The following is a 16,187-nucleotide window of genomic DNA, read 5'->3' as shown; positions in this document are numbered from 1 at the left end:
GATTAACTAGATTGGTCTAGTTGGATATGATTTCTACCTAAGTGAAGATGACTCTAGGGTTATACTAGTAAACCTAACATAAGAAAGTGTGTTGTATCACAATGTGTCTCTTAGTGATATTGAAAAGACAAAATGTGTCTCTATAAAAAATTCCCAATACTATGTAACAGATTTTAAAATGAATTTATTCCAAAATTAAATATAGTAGAGAACCATTATATTGCTATGCTGGGTCATACATAGTGTAGGCTGTGTATCTCGTATTAATCAAGGAGCAAAACGAAGGCTTAATTGTTGCCAAAAAAACCCCAATCCGTTCCCTTCCGGTTCAGCATAGTGGATTCAAACCGGTTTACCGGCACGTGCGATGCCCGTGGTTGGTAGTTTCCACCAACTCGCACGTGACAGCTTAGAAAGTTCTCTGCCGAACAACAAGTGGATCAAGCGTCGACCATATCTGGTTCCCGCCCAATAGCCGCGACACAATCTCGTTATCTGCGATGGCATCTACGTAATTAAACGGAACTTCGAGGGCGTTGCTACATCTACTCGGTTCGGTCTTCGCCCCGCACCTGAACTCCGGAGACACCACTCGTTGGTCCGAGCAGCTCGACCCGCCGCCGATCAATTCCGGTTTGTCGAAGTTTAACATAACCGGAGCCATCACATGACCGTTCGCTACCTCACTCCGTCGCTTCTCTATGACACCTTTCTTGTTGTATATACGACACAACACCCAATCGTCCAGCTGTTTCAAACCAACACATCCGGTCAAACAAAACCGTTACAAAATCGTATTACAAGAATCCGGTTTGATTCGGTAAACCACTCACCCTTAAACTGTTTCCCTTCCGAACCGACCGGTCAACGTCTGCGAGCCGGTATTCATGCATAATCCAATTGGTTTTCTCTCCTCTTGGAGGTTTTCCGGAATAAAACACTAGAGCCTTCTTTATACCGACAGGTTTAGGACGACCGATCGGTTTATCAGCACCTGTAGCTTTCCAATAGCCAGTACCAGCTGCCCGGTTCGGTCTTGAACCATTTGGGTACTTCCGGTCTCGTGGTGAGAAAAAATACCACTCCTTTTCTCCGTACAAAGCCATGTCTGTAAAATCTTAAACCGGTTACACTAAACCGACTGTTCTTCTTGTGTGATTTAAAAAGTAAACAAAAACGTACCGGGAAGGTCCCAAGGATCATATCTATACAAATCGAGTTCAGTGATGATAGGAGCAGCGATCGGCTGCGACGCGCATTTACGGCAGAGATACATGCGGACGAGCTCCTCGTCCGTCGGATGAAATCTAAATCCCGGTGGAAATTGCAAATCAGCCCCTGCTTTCATCATTCTTACTCTTATTGTTTCTTGTTCGTGAAGATGTTTTGAAACTTCTGAAAGCAATGAAGAGAGTTGAATATATAAGACGAAGAGAGTCGACACGTGGCGAACAGATAGGGCCTTTCGTGCTGGTGGAATGGAATCTCAGCAAGTAAAAATGTTTTAGTGAGGTTAAATTGTAGTGGAGGATTCATTGAAGTAGATGGAAAGTGACACGTGGAAGATGATAAAGGTGGTAAGTTTTGTCACTGCTTACGTCAGACTATTTGGAGTATAGCGGTCCGAAGCATGTGGATTTTGGGAAAGAGCGATGAGAATCGACACGTTGGATCTCACGCGTGTAACTTTCGAAAAAGGAGACCGATAGTTGACTGTATCTAATCATTTTTTCACTCATTGATTAGTTACGTGAGATTCAAGGCGTATTGAAGTTTATTTTAAGACTTTTTCTTGGATTCACTTTCCTAGGGTGTCACCAATCAATAGAAAGTTGTCATTTTAGATCTAGTATCTTTTAATTAAGGAAATAAAATAACTTGCCAAATTATATTATGCTTTTAAAATAAAAAATAAAAGATTAAATAAATAAAAATAACAATAGTTGTAAAAAAAGATTATTTAAAAAAAAATATATTTGTTTTTAAGATTTAGAGTTTAGTATTTAAGATTTATAATTTCGAATTTATCCAAATGTTTAGTGTTTTTCCAAAGGTTTAGGGTTTACCTAAGGATTTAGGGTTTACCCAAGGGTTTAGGGTTTTCCCAAAAGTTTAGGGTTTAGGATTAGAGTTTAGGGTTTAGTATTTTGTTAACAACATGTTTAGTGTTTTTCCAAGGGTTTAGAGTTTACCCAATGATTTAGGGTTTACCCAAGGGTTTAGGGTTTAGGGTTTGAGTTTAGGGTTTAGTATTAGAGTTTAGGGTTTAGTATTAGAATTTAGTGTTTAGTGTTTTGTTGATAACATTTTTTTTTTTTTGAATTCGTTTTTTATATATTATTTTTATTTATTTTTAAATTTTATTTTGAAAAGATAATATAATTTGCCAAGTTATTTGGTTTCCTTAATTAAAAGATAATAGATCTAAAATGACAATTTTCTATTGGTTGATGAACCTAAAGGTTCACCCTATGGAGTGAACCCAAGAATAACTCTTATTTTAATACTAGTAGTTTTGAACTAGTATTACACGAGCGTATATTAGACGACTCTTTAGGGAAATCTTTTTGTAAGATCGTTTGAGTTACTCAACGTTACTTTCGTATCATTTGGTCTACGATTAAAAAAGAAGAAAATATAACTCATAGTTATCAACTTATGCCAATGTCACTTTTTGAACTCTGCATTTTCTCTAATGGAGTCCACAAGAGAACGTCATCTTGAGCCGCATGTACCACCCACTAGATATACGCTCAGATATTTCCCACGTGGAGCGGCATTGTATGTTCGGCCGCGTTTTGTTTTGGTGGGTTGAATTTGAGATAAAAGCTCAAAAAGTGACAGAAAAGTTTTACACATGAAAGGATGTGGATGGTTCATCAGTTTATAATCAGAATGATCCGATGCATGAATTTCCGAGCATAGCTGGTTATGGCCCAAGTAGAACATACAAGTACACCCACCGATATAAGATAAGGTCGGCAGGATTTGATCAAATATTCGTGTAACGACCAGAACTCTTTGCACATGTGACATGGCACGTGCTTCTACCAGAAGCAAATATTAAACGCTTGTAATTTTATGTTTTCGGTGCGGGTTTTAGCTCACTTTAATGCTATGGACCGAACCAGCATTATACGAAAAGAACAGGACACGCAAGATCTTCACGATGTGGACATATCATCACCATCACCATCACCACCATTATCATCATCGTTACCACCGACGAAACCAAAGACAACAATTGGTATGTAAAATCAAGAGAGTTGTATGCCGCAAGTTGAAAATGATCATCAGTTCAAAAAAAAAAAAAGTTAAAAATGATCATGTATTGGAACCAAACATCTAGATTAAATCATTAAACAGGTAAACCGATGCGACATTGCAGTTTCAGAGGAGTAACAGATACTATGTGACCGAGAGGTTTGTTCTACTTAAACCAGATTAAACCGGTAAACCGATACGACTTTTCAGTTTCAAGAGGAGTAACAGATACTATGTGACCGAGAGGTTTCTTCTACTTAAACCAGATTAATCCGGTAGACCGAAATTGGACAACAGCAGATACGTGATTTTTAAATCAATCCATCCTTCCCTTGAGGATTCTCTCCTTGATTTCATTTGGTGTTCTGTTGGATAAAAACATCATCATGAAAGAATGTTATAGTCTTAAATAATATAATTGTATAAGAAGCATTGTTCTATGGTCAGAGGCAAGATGTAGAGACGATGAGGAGAACAAAACTTACACAACGTAGACATGTCCTCCCCATCCACTCAGACAATCGCGGTCAACTGAAGAGAGAAGTGCTTGTGAAATTGTCTCAAACAATTCCTCAGCTTCCTGAAAATAAAAACATTTTAAAAAAACCAAGGAAAGGATCAGCCAAACTCAAGTTGTAATATAACTCTTCATTAAATCAAGGCTGATATAATGCACGTTGCACTTCTTATAAGATGCCTTTTGAATTTCAAACCTCATTTGCACAAAGTTATACCAGCGATCGAAGTATAACTAACAAGCCTGCACTCTGAAACACCTCATTTTCAGGTCAAATGAAGATATTCGAAAGAAAATCTACGATCACTATTATGCATACATTCATTCATTCATTCATTCACACCAGACCTAGAGTCTACGGAAGAAAATTAATGATTTTGATAAACAAGCGTGGCCTTTGAACACCTCATTCCTAAGCAGTAAGCCCACAAGCACAAAAAACAATTCCCAGCAAATCTAGATTCTATAATAGAATCCTATATATGAAGGACTTTTCCAGGTGATTCGGTAATAAAAAGAAGATTTTTCCAAGGAACATACCATATCTGGTTTGATTCTGAAGCAGTTCCAGACACAACAAAATCTTTAGCCAACTCCCTACGGTAAAAGAGACAACAAGTATCAAAGGCATGTCCACTATCATCGGACCAATCAATTTCAATAAATCCCAACTCTATTAAGAACTTAAAAAGAAACAGCAAAAGCAAGATTCTTAGATTTTACATTAAACACATAAGCATAGTCCACTTATATGATATAAGCTTCTTTGGATGAGAAGCGATCAGAACAATTTTATAACTAGCAAGATTCAGGACTATAATCACTGACCATCGACACCAAATGTCATTACATATTAAAACTAAGAGAGATAACGTATTGAATATTAGGATAGGCGACTCAGTAAGGAAATGATGAGAGCAAAAGTAAGATAATATATCAAACCCACTTATATGAACGACCTGAACAATTAATACTGACCCATTCACCTAGCAAAATTTAGAACTATACTCACTTGCTAACAGCACTAAATGACATTATAAATGAAAAATAAGTAGAGCTAACGTTCTGAATAACAGGAGATTCAGCAAAGAAAGGATGTGAGAGCATAGTACTTGGCTCCAATCGAATCCATAGTGCAAATGAAAGGTTTATCATCTTCTCCCAATCCAGCAATCACAGGTTGGCACAAGTATGGACCAAACCTGAAATAGTAAGAAGCTAGTTAGTTTCGGTCTCATCAGTGATACATGTCCTAGCTAACAAGAATCAAAATTCAACTTATAGCTGCAACATTACAACATAAACTACATAAGAAGTAACGAAAGTTTCAACCTTTTCTCATAAAGAATGGCGGAGACAAGACTAGCGAAAGTCTCAGGCTTCATGCCTCTCTCTTCCCGAAGCTGATACAGCTTATGACGAAACACGAGTCTCTGGTACCTTCACTCCCCAACCACCAAAACAGCTCTAAGTTTTTTTCAATTATGTGAAATAGTGAACGAGAGAGAGAGAGTTGTAGTACAGTGTCTAGACATCAGTGGCGAGACCGGAAAGGCCGATGAAGAGATGATCGTGGATCTTCGAGATTCTCTTGAAATCGGTGGCGATGGTCTGTAGCTGCACACCGAGCCTTCGATCACTTGCGATGGCGAAGCAGTTCTTCCCTACCATAGCCACCAAGGCACTTCCGTTGTACTCGAAGATCTGAATCACCAATCAATACTTCGTTGAATCGCTCAATTCACCATCAGTCATTGCTCAAAAGATACAAAAGATTAGAAATTGCGAGAGTGCACATACCGACATCGGAGAAATTAGAGTGGAACTTCGGAGCTTTCCTAACGGAGAAGAAACCTGAGAATGTAGCTACGTAGACGGACGACGGTGGTGTTTACTGGCTTCGACGAGAATCTACGCTGTTTGTTTTATTAACGGGCCTCGTTAAATAACATTTAGTGTGTATAATGGGCCTTATTATCATTGGGCTTTCAGATTTATCTTCAATAATATTTCATACGCTCCGTCTTTTTTTTTTTTTTACCGTGTGCAGTTAAAGCTATGTACAGTTAAAGCTGTACGTTGCCAATAATTCACACAACACAGTGCATAGAAGTTCAGAGTCTTCAGACATATTCTCTAAACCTTATCTTTTGGTCAATGCATTATGCATGTGCTACGACTACGAGCCGACTTGGTCCAAAGTTCTCCTACAAGTACTAGTAGAAACTGTTTACTACGCCATCAACATTGGAAATGCCAAGTTAGTTGAGTCAATTGAGTGCATAGTTACTAGTAGTGAAAATATTTATATATAATGGGCGACTTGAAAGGCGATTTCTTCCCCCCCCCTTCGCTCCGACGGCGCCGGCCTCACGCCTCCGTCGCGTACTCTCTAACCTCCCCTTTTCTTATCAAATCATTACCTCATTCTCTGTGCATCTCGTTCTTAGCCTCTCTTCCGATGGTGAAAAAGAAAAAGCCTAAGGCTTTCATGCTCTCTTCTTCGAAGTTCGTTCGGCTAGCCCTTGGATCTAAACTGGTTCTCTCCAAGACCTTGCCGGCTATCTCCTTGGAATCTTCTGATTTGTCTCAAGGAGTAGATATTTCGTCTCAAACATCCTCTGTGCCTTCCAGCTCGGGATTTTTTGCTGTTGCAGGTTCATCCTCCGGCAATGTAGAAATCAAATCTGTTGAAGGTCCAACCTCCAGTCCCTCGCTTGTTCATGCTGATGAAACTACCCGTAAAACTCCCCTCCCCTGTTCAGCAGTCCAAGTTGAAAGTAATCTACCATCTGCAGGTTCTCCTGTAGCATCACTCCGAGTGGCCTCCCCAAAGAACCTCGCTTCAAGGATTAAAGAGTCGGCTCAACTTGAGGAACTGGGAACCCTGACACAACACGTTTCTGGAGCCCCGTTCGTTTTGATTCCAGATGACAACTTAGAAGACGCTAAGGAAGAATTTAAAGACTTCCTTTTCGCCAGATTTCAAGGTGATGCTCCGCCAGTGGGCAGAATTATTGGAGTAATCAATGCTGTCTGGGCAAGGAATGGTCCGCGTATTTTCGTTCACAAGATTGGTGATGGGTCTTTCTTGTTAAAAGTCACTAGTGCGCGTACTAGGGACATTCTTTTGAGTCGACATGCTTGGATGATAGCAGGCTGTCCCATGTTTGTCGCCATGTGGTCACCTGAATTCACTCCTGAGCAACCTCAATTGACTACTGCAGTTGTTCCGGTGGAGTTGAGAGGAGTTCCTTACCTGCTTTTCAATAAACAGAGTCTCAGCCGTCTTGCTACTGCAGTCGGAAAGCCACTCTCTTTAGCTCCTGAAACAGAAAGAAAGGAGAATTTTGAAGTGGCAAAAATATGGGTTAGAATTAATCTGCAAACTGAGCTGCCGAGTAAAATTGTAACCGGTTTCTCCAGTGGTCGGGAGGTGGAGATTGTGAGAGACAAGGTTTCACTTCTTAGATTTAGGTTAGGTCAAGAGAGATGAATGAGAATCGTGGGCTGAATCCCGTAAATAAACTTGAAGAATGAATATGATTTTATTGATGAGTTGAAAGATGATGAATACAAAGGAATGTATCTTGAGATGATTACTAAAGAACAAGTAATGCTTTTAATCTAATACAAAAGTTGATATATGGAAAGAGATGGCTTGTCTTTTATCTTCTCCGTCTTTATATAGTCTAGGTTTCGTTGGCAGCTCTTCAACTGTTCTCCGAGATATTCGGCTTCAATTACGGAACTCGCTTTAGGCTCCTCTTGACCGAGTCTCTTAAGGTGTTAGCTCACTTTCTGTCGTGACCTCTGCTATGATGTCTCCCAGATCCAGTCGTCAGCTCGGCTTTCAGCTCCCTTTGTTATGATGGGCTTATCGCAACCCACATGCTAGTTCACGCTTATCGGTACCTCACCTGAGGGTCATATTCGGGTCCAACAGTTGCCCCCAGCTTCCGAATAAAATCCTTTGTCTCGGAAGCTAGAATCTAGCTATCGATCTTATCTTTTCGTTGAGATAATGATTAGTTCTTATCCTATTTAGATTCGGCTTACCCGATCTAACGGTCTTTATTACGTTTGGCAGAATCTACGGTTCAGATGGAGAGGGTTTGAAATGACCTTTCCAATTCTCGAGAGGTGATGGGATATAAAGCTGTGAACATTAACTGCTAGCCTCCCACTTTCTCCACGCCTCCGTTCGGTTTCCAAGGTAACTTCTCTCCTCTCTCTTTATTTTACTGCGATTTCTATTTTTTTTTATCTTCCTCGTTACTTTTCTCTGCAAATTCTCTCCCAAACCTTGCAATCGATTTTCTCCTTAACCTTCCCATACTATGGATCATCCGAAAGAAGGTTCCGGGGAATCCGGGATGCCTCCCTCTGCTTCTGGAGCTAAACTACTGAAAGTTAAGCAAGAAGTCGGAGCCAAGATGAGGAAGGGGAAAAAGACAGCCAGGGAGGCAATCGCGACCAGAGTTTCTAAACGGAAGAAGAAAGACGATTCTAGCGGGAGCAGTCCTCACTCGCCTTCGTTGCTGAAAAATCAAGACGTGGTTAACCTCATGGTTCAAGCTCTCGGCCAAAAGGAGCTTGGCCGTGCCTGTAATTCCGACGAAACCCCCGAGACCGCTCCGGAGGGTTGGTTCTGTTGTCATGAGAAGTACATCTCCAAGTCTCACTTGAGATTTCCTCTTCCGACCCTACTGCTTGATCTACTAGATCATTATCAGTTAGCCCTTTCCCAACTCTGTCCCTCGGTTATCCGGGTGATAAACGGCTTTATCACTAGGTCCAAAGAGGAGGGGGTTAGCGTCGGTCTTACCGAACTTATGAGCCTCTTCTCCCTGAAGGAAAGCGCCTCTAAGGAGGGTGGTACCGGGACCTACTACCTCCCTAGTCGTCCCAATCATGTTATCTTCAGATTCTCTAGTAGTGATGATGACTGGAGGAAGAAGTATTTTTACGTTAAAGTTGATCCTTCGACGGTTCCTGTGGGTCGGAACCTTAGGGTCACTTGGACTAATCCATCTGGTTAGGAATTCTAGGGATATGCTTTTTCCGTTTTATTCATTTATGGCCGAGTAACCTTTTTGCTCTGATTTACTTGCAGAAATCGAAGATCCTCCGAAGCTCTCTACCAAGCTCACCAGAGCTCTATACCGCAAGTTGCAGCAGAGTCCCTGTACCTGGGTAGCCTACACCACTTCTCGAATAAGTGCAGCCAGATTCCCAGATACCTACAACGCCTCTTTCCAAGATCCCATTCCTGCTGAGGACCTTGAGAGTCAGTTCTTGTTCGAACCTTTTTAATGATTTTATCGCTTTGAAGTTTTTAAACTTAAGGATTTCCATTGTTCCAGTTTCGGCAGGCGATTCAGTTGTATCGATCTCAACTGGTGCTAGTGCTTCGGGAACTGAAAAGTCTCAGCCAGGTGACATGACTCTGCGACCATCATTCCGTTCTAGGGGTAACCCCTCTAAAGCTGCCAGTGCTTCTCGTGGAAGCGACAGGAACCAAGGAGGATCGTTCCTTATCTCAATGAAGGAAGTTTTGGACGACGGAGGATCCAAACCTGTTGTCGAGACTACTCCAACTGAGGTTGTAGCTCAGGATGCTGCTCCTCTCCCTGAGGTCCAGGTGCCGGAGGCTGACTACCAGGCTCCGAAGGGTACCTCTGAGGTCGAGCCGTCGAGACACAAGAGGCCCAGGACCGATCAGGGCGGAGCTCCCACCCGTTCTTCTTCCTCGTCCTCTAGAGGAGGGACTGTTGGGTGGAGCTTTACCCATTCGAAGCCTGGGTCGATCCTGGACGACTCTTGGGGCCTAGCTGCGATAATGAGGCACCTGAAGAGCGTGGGATGTCCCCTTCCAGCGCTCAAGGACCTGACTAACCGAGATGAGTATCTCGATATTGCTCACTGTATGGGTCAGGTACGTGATCTCTATCTGTTCTTTGTTTACATTCTTTGGGGACGATGATGATATATATATTTTTTTTTTGGTTTTATTGCAGTTGGCTGGGGCTGTTAACAGGGCCCAGCTCAGGTTTGAGAATGCTCTGTATGCTGCCCCCAATGCTGGTGAACTTGCTGAGGTTACCGAGATGGTTAAGGCAGCCAAAGCCGATCTTGACCAAGCCCGGGTTCGAATTTCTGAACTCGAAGCCGAAGTGACGAGGCTAGGCTCGAAGGCCGATGCTCAGCAAGGAGAGATCGAGAGTCAAAAGCTCGATATCCAGGTGAAGAGCAGGAGGATCAATGATTTGGAGGCTGCTCGAAAGATAGCTGAGCATCAAGTACGTGAGCTCATTGCCTCATCCCAGGATAGCCAGAAGAACAAGGAAGCTGAAGTCAAGCTGGCTGTCAGGGAGGGAAGAAAGAAGTCGCCGAAGCTTACGGCAAGATCCTGGTCTGTGTTAAGGAGAAGTTTGCTAGGAAGAAAGATGAGGTCAGCGCCTTGGTGTACGCTCAGGAGCTCCAAGCTAATGCCGACCTCTTGAAGGATATGCTGAACAACAAGATCCAAAGCGTTGAAGAGGAGTACAACCAATTGGTGGCCTTATTACCAGAAGCGACAACTGCGTATGAGAAGGCTCAAGTCTCTGACTTCTCGGTCAGCAAGCTTCCTCTTCCCCAGATCTCGGAGAGTTCAGGTACTTTCGAGATTAACATGTTTAATCCATCCTTTTCTGGGGAGTATGGCTCTAATTTGGGTTTGATGGCTCCTGACTTAGCTCCAGTCGAGGCAGCTATAGGAGGTGATGGCAATGTGGTCGATGAGGGAGTTCCTGCCGGTGCTGGTGATCCGATTCAGGAAGAGAAGGAAGATTGAGAGCTACGGCTCTTTTAGCTTTATGTTTTGTGTTTTTAAGACTTCGGCCTAAGGGCTTTGTTTCGTTATGCGTTATGACTTAGTGCCTGAGGAGGCCTTTAAACCTTAACACTTGCTGGATTTCAATAGCCTGGGGAGGCTTTTAAACCCTTTCTTATGTTTAAATCGTGGCTATTATTTCTGTTTTAAGTTTTTGAACTTAACCTCGTTTCATTTAATCATAGTGATTGCGAATCTCAGATGAGTTGTGTGCTGTCATCGTTGAGTCGGATTAGGACCTTTAGTCTTAATTTATGATAAGCATTTAGCTTAATGGATATTCGGTCGTGATAACCTTAAAGAGAAGTTCTTGATTTTAGCTCGGGGACCTGAGTCCGATTCGAAAGGTTCTGGGACCTGGTTGTTCAGGTTCGTAGGAACCTGGATTTAGATTCATAGGGACCTGAGTTAATTCGAAGGACTTCGAGGCCTTTGAAGTTTAACGGATGGAATTGAGGAATTTCGGGATTTTCCTGATTCTTTAGGATTTTAAGACCTTTCGATTTTGATAAGGGTTTCAAGACCTTTTGGTTTTGATTAGGATTTTAGGACCTGGTTGATTGTTAAGGATTTTGCGGCCTTAGCAGTTGTCAAGGATTTTAGGACCTTGTTGATTGTTAAGGATTTTAAGACCTTAGTTTATGTTAAGGATTTTAAGACCTTTGGGTGTATTAAGGATTTTAAGACCTTTGGGTGTATTAAGGATTTTAAGACCTTTGGGTGTATTAAGGATTTTAAGACCTTAGGTTCAGGTTTTCAGGGACCTGAATGTATTCGAGATTGTTGAGCTTAGGTCCCGATTTAGGGGGACCTAAATTTTCTTGGAGGGTTTTAAGACCTTTGATGTTTATGAAACTGAATCAATCGTTTTATTAATATCAGATATCAGAGAATACATGATTCAGATTATTTACACAGTAACTATTTTTAGGCTAAGTGTTCTTGGTAACACCTGCCCCTTTGGCTTAGGTGAGGAGGTTGGTGAGAAGAGGTTGGGGCTGCACTCATGACGGAGTTGCCTACGTACCCAGTCAAGGGATCAAGCCAAACGTAGTTCAGGGGTTTTAGGTACCTAATGATAGTATCTTTTGAGGTTCGTGGCATTCCACGATCGGATTTCAGGTACCCCGGTTCGTACCTTCTGGAGTTTGTAAACTCCGGGTCGTACTATGTGGATAATTCGGTAGGGTCCTTCCCAGTTGGTTCCTAACTTTCCAGCTCCCGGTTCCTTTGTTCCTTCGAACACTTTCCTAAGCACTAGGTCCCCTACGGCGAACTGTCGGGGCCTTACTTTGGAATTGTAGTGTCGTGCCATTGCTTGCTGATAATTTTGAATGCGAAGCAAGGCTTGGTCTCGTCTTTCCTCGATCAAGTCGAGGCTATCCATCAGGAGCTGGTTATTAGCTGCGGGATTTGAGGTGCAGAGCTCCCGTCTGAGGCTACCTGCGGTGGTTTCTGCTGGGACGACAGCTTCCATCCCGTAAGCTAAGGAGAAGGGAGTTTCCTCTGTAGCTTTTCGTGGGGTGGTTCGGCAGGCCCATAGTACTTCGGGTAGTTTTTCCGACCAAAGCTCCTTTTGGGCTCCTAGGCGTTTCTTGAGGTTTGCTAAAACTGATTTGTTGGCAGCCTCCGCCTGTCCGTTCCCTTGAGGTCGCCGAGGTGATGAGAAGGTGAGGCGGATGTTCCATTTATCGCAGAAACTTTTGAAGTCGTGGGATATGAACTGTCCTCCATTGTCGGTTACGATTTCGTATGGGACGCCATGCCTGCATACGATGTTTTTCCAAACAAATCCTTCGACCTCGAATCTGTTTATTTGTTGGAAAGCTTCAGCTTCAATCCATTTCGTGAAGTAGTCGGTTAGGACCAGGAGGTTTAGTAACTTCTTTCCTTTCCCTGAAGGTACTAATGGACCTATAATGTCCATAGACCACCTCATGAACGGATAGGGAGCTGATATGTTAGACAGCTTTTCCGCTGGTTGGTGTATGATCGGTGCATGCCTTTGGCATTTGTCGCACGATGAGGAGTAGACCTCACAATCTGCGATAATGGTAGGCCAGAAGTAGCCTTGTCTTTTTATTCGGATGGCTAAGGCTCTGCCTCCGGAATGGTTTCCACAGGAACCGTCGTGCATTTCCTTCATGAGTTTCATAGCTACTAGGCCGTGAACGCATTTTAGGTAAGGTCCGGAGACACTTCGTTTGTGGAGGGCTGACTCGATTATACAGTATCTTGCTGCTAAAGCTTTGAGTTTTCGAGCCTCCCACTTGTTGGGTGGAATTTTTCCCTCTAGGATGTAATCCATGATCGGTATTCTCCAGTCTTCTCTCCCTACAACTTTGTTGTGAAGAGAGGAGGGAGATTCCTGTTCGGGACCTGGTGCCGTGGTGCCCCCGGAGATATTCGTTGGAGTAGGTTCTAGGTTCTGAGGAATATCTCCAATTTCCTCGTTATCCCCTGTGGTTTGTGTAGCGTTCCTAGATGCGTTTTTAAGAGCGGTGCGGCTTCTTGTTTGGACTTTATAGACAAGTGGCTCCGAGGTCTGGATGGTGCCCCCGGAGGTACTCGTAGAGTTAGGCTCTAGGGAGTCTGAACTTCGGTGAGTACCTTCACTTTTGTCGTTGTTTTCCGGGTTCTGGGTTGCTTTCCTGGAGGTGTGCTTTCTAAAGCTGCGTGTTCTAGTTTTCGGGAACCAGAATGTCGTGAAAACTTGGGTAGCTACCGTCGGGAGGCTGTTATCCTCTATTTTTTCCTTTGGTTTGCTATCCATCTCAGCCTTGGTAGCTATGTCGATACTTGGCTTCTCGATTCCTTCCACGGGTATAATTCGTTTTACGAGAGGGTCGGATGTGGAAGCTAATGCGGCGAGCGCGTCTGCTGAGGAGTTCTCCCCTCGTGGGATCCTCGTTAGCTCGAACTTGTCAAACTGCTTTGTGAGGTTTAGGACGACCTCGAGGTATGCCCCCATTCTTTCGTCCCTTGTTTCGTATTCCCCGTGAAACTGGCTAGCTACCAGCTGCGAGTCGCTGTAGGCGTTTAGCTCCCGAATTCCGAGGCTCAGGGCGAGCTTTAATCCAGCGATTAGTGCTTCGTACTCGGCCTCGTTGTTGGAAGCGTTAAATCCAAGTCTATAGGATTGTTCGATGGTTTCTCCGGCTGAGGAGGTTAGTCTTAAACCGACACCGGAGCCTTGCCTTGACGAGGCTCCGTCCACGTATAGGCTCCATTTCGGAACCTCTGTTTCCTGGTCTAGATGTTCGGATGCTAGCTCAATAACGAAATCGGCGAGGACCTGAGCTTTTGCTGCTGCTCGGGGTCTGTACTCGATGTCGTACTCGCTGAGCTCTATAGCCCATTTGGCTAATCGTCCGGATTGGCTAGGGCTATGCAGAATCGTCCGTAATGGTTGTGAGGTCATTACGATGATCGAGTGCGATTGGAAATAAGGTCGCAGCTTCCTGGCAGCTGTCACGACTGCTAGGGCTAGTTTTTCCATGGTGGGATATCTCGTCTCGGCGTCTATTAAGCTTTTGCTAGTATAATAGACAGGTCTCTGTTCGTTTTGTTCCTCTCGTACTAGCACTCCGCTGACTGCAGCTGCCGACACGGCGAGGTACAGGTACAGTGGTTCTCCTACTACAGGTTTGGATAGTATCGGAGGTTCCGAGAGGTAAGCCTTCAGCTGTTTGAAGGCTTCTTCGCACTTTTCATCCCATAAGAACTTCTTATTATTTTTCAGAAGTTTATAGAATGGAAGGCATTTATCGGTGGACCTGGAGATGAATCGATTTAGTGCTGCGATCCGTCCGGTCAATCTTTGTACCTCTCTGGTCGTTTTAGGTGATGGCATTTCCAGGAATGTCGCTATTTGTTTCGGGTTGGCTTCGATGCCTCTTTCGGTTACGAGGTAACCTAGGAATTCGCCGGAAGGTACTCCGAAGGTACACTTAGCTGGGTTTAGCTTCATGTCGTATTTGTTGAGGATTTCGAAACATTCTCTTAGATGGGAGATGTGGTCCTCCCCCTTTGAGGATTTGACTAACATGTCGTCGATGTAGACTTCCATGGTTTTTCCGAGTTGTCCAGCGAACATTTTATTTACTAACCTTTGATAGGTAGCTCCCGCGTTTTTCAAACCAAACGGCATGACCTTGTAACAATAGGTTCCTCGTTCAGTTATGAATGCGGTTTTCTCTTGATCCTCAGGATCCATCATAATCTGGTTATATCCTGAAAAGGCATCCATAAAGGACAAGAGCTGGTGTCCAGCCGTTGCTTCGACCAAACGATCGATATGAGGTAACGGGAAGCTGTCCTTAGGACAGGCTTTGTTTAAATCGGTGAAGTCTACACAGATTCTCCATTTCCCATTCTTCTTTTTTACTACCACTGGGTTAGCTAGCCAATCGGGGTATTGTACCTCTCGGATGGACCCGGCCTTTGTTAGTCGATCGACCTCGTCGTTGACAGCTTGGGCTTTTTCTAGACCTAGCTTACGACGTTTCTGTTTGATCGGTTTAAAAGTAGGGTCTACATTGAGCTTATGAGTGGTGACATTTGCATCTATGCCTTTCATGTCGCTGGTGGTCCATGCAAAGGTTTTGATATTCTGTTTTAGGAATTCGACGAGCCTTTTTGGTTTCGAGAGGTAGCTCGGATCCGATGCTCACCTGTTTCTCAGGATTTGAGTCGTCGATGCTAACTTTTTCGGTGAGGTTCTTAGGGGGACCTCGGATATTTCGTTGCATTTCGCGACTCTCCTGGATCTGTAATTGCTATTGGGGGGATTCTTTTATGATCTCGAATCCTCCCAGGTAACAGATCCTTGAAATCTTTTGGCTACCGTGTATGGTAGCTATTCCGTTGGTTGTTGGAAATTTCACGCATTGGTGATAAGTTGAAGCTACTGCTTTCATCTTATGAATCCAAGGCCTTCCGAGGATTGCGTGGAAAGGGGATGGTTTGTCGACAACTATGAAGTTGGTCATTTTCATGACTCCGCCAGCTATAATTGGGAGCTTAATTGTTCCCAATGAGGTGGCTGTTTCACCTGAGAAACCTACGAGGTTGGATTTCTGGTCGACAATTTCGTAGTCGTCTATTTCCATTCCCTTTAGTGCGTTGTAGAAAATAAGATCGACGGAGCTTCCGGTGTCGATCATGAGCTTAGGTACCTCGTACCCTGCTATATTTAATGTTATGACAAGGGCATCGTCATGAGGTCTATCGAGGTCTAATGTCTCACTCTCCCAGAAAGAGATCTTAGTGTTAGACTCAGGCTTGGTCGGTTTGGACTGAGTGTTTGACACAGCTTTCCGTACGTGACTTTTAATAGAGTTAACGGAGTCTTGACACACATCGGACCCTCCAAGGATGTAATCGATCCTTGAGCCAGGGCTCGATTGGGGAGGTGGTTTACTCAAGAGGGCCTCGATTTGTAGGCTTTTTCCTTGTGGAAACTTTCCAAGGATCATATCGACTCTCTTTTTGGGAGCTGGGGGTGGTGAGTCTGTTTCTTTTTCAGGT

General features: G+C 43.5%; 3 protein-coding genes across 3 annotated transcripts; 1 reads left to right on the top strand and 2 right to left on the bottom strand.

Moving 5' to 3' along the window:
* Positions 1–267: 267 nt before the first annotated feature.
* On the bottom strand, positions 268–1,351 carry LOC106396986 (NAC domain-containing protein 2-like). Its single transcript, NM_001315819.1, is given in 3 exon segments — positions 268–748; positions 834–1,108; positions 1,183–1,351. Coding segments are annotated over 3 exon segments (783 nt in total). The 3' UTR covers positions 268–409.
* Positions 1,352–3,329: 1,978 nt separating this feature from the next.
* LOC106385996 (proteasome subunit beta type-3-B) lies at positions 3,330–5,852 on the bottom strand. The gene is given in 8 exon segments (XM_013825896.3): positions 3,330–3,629; positions 3,750–3,844; positions 4,322–4,335; positions 4,338–4,378; positions 4,894–4,983; positions 5,114–5,221; positions 5,304–5,485; positions 5,582–5,852. Coding segments are annotated over 8 exon segments (585 nt in total). The 5' UTR covers positions 5,588–5,852; the 3' UTR covers positions 3,330–3,580.
* Positions 5,853–9,115: 3,263 nt separating this feature from the next.
* LOC125581899 lies at positions 9,116–10,842 on the top strand. The gene is made up of 3 exons (XM_048748093.1): positions 9,116–9,719; positions 9,802–10,440; positions 10,522–10,842. The coding sequence occupies exons 1-2, from the start codon at positions 9,225–9,227 to the stop codon at positions 10,285–10,287; spliced, it is 981 nt and encodes a 326-aa protein (XP_048604050.1). The 5' UTR covers positions 9,116–9,224; the 3' UTR covers positions 10,288–10,440; positions 10,522–10,842.
* Positions 10,843–16,187: the final 5,345 nt, after the last annotated feature.

This window comes from Brassica napus, chromosome C2 (genome assembly GCF_020379485.1).
Source record: "Brassica napus cultivar Da-Ae chromosome C2, Da-Ae, whole genome shotgun sequence".
Taxonomy (NCBI): Eukaryota; Viridiplantae; Streptophyta; class Magnoliopsida; order Brassicales; family Brassicaceae; genus Brassica; species Brassica napus.
This window is presented reverse-complemented; position numbering and strand designations above follow the sequence as displayed.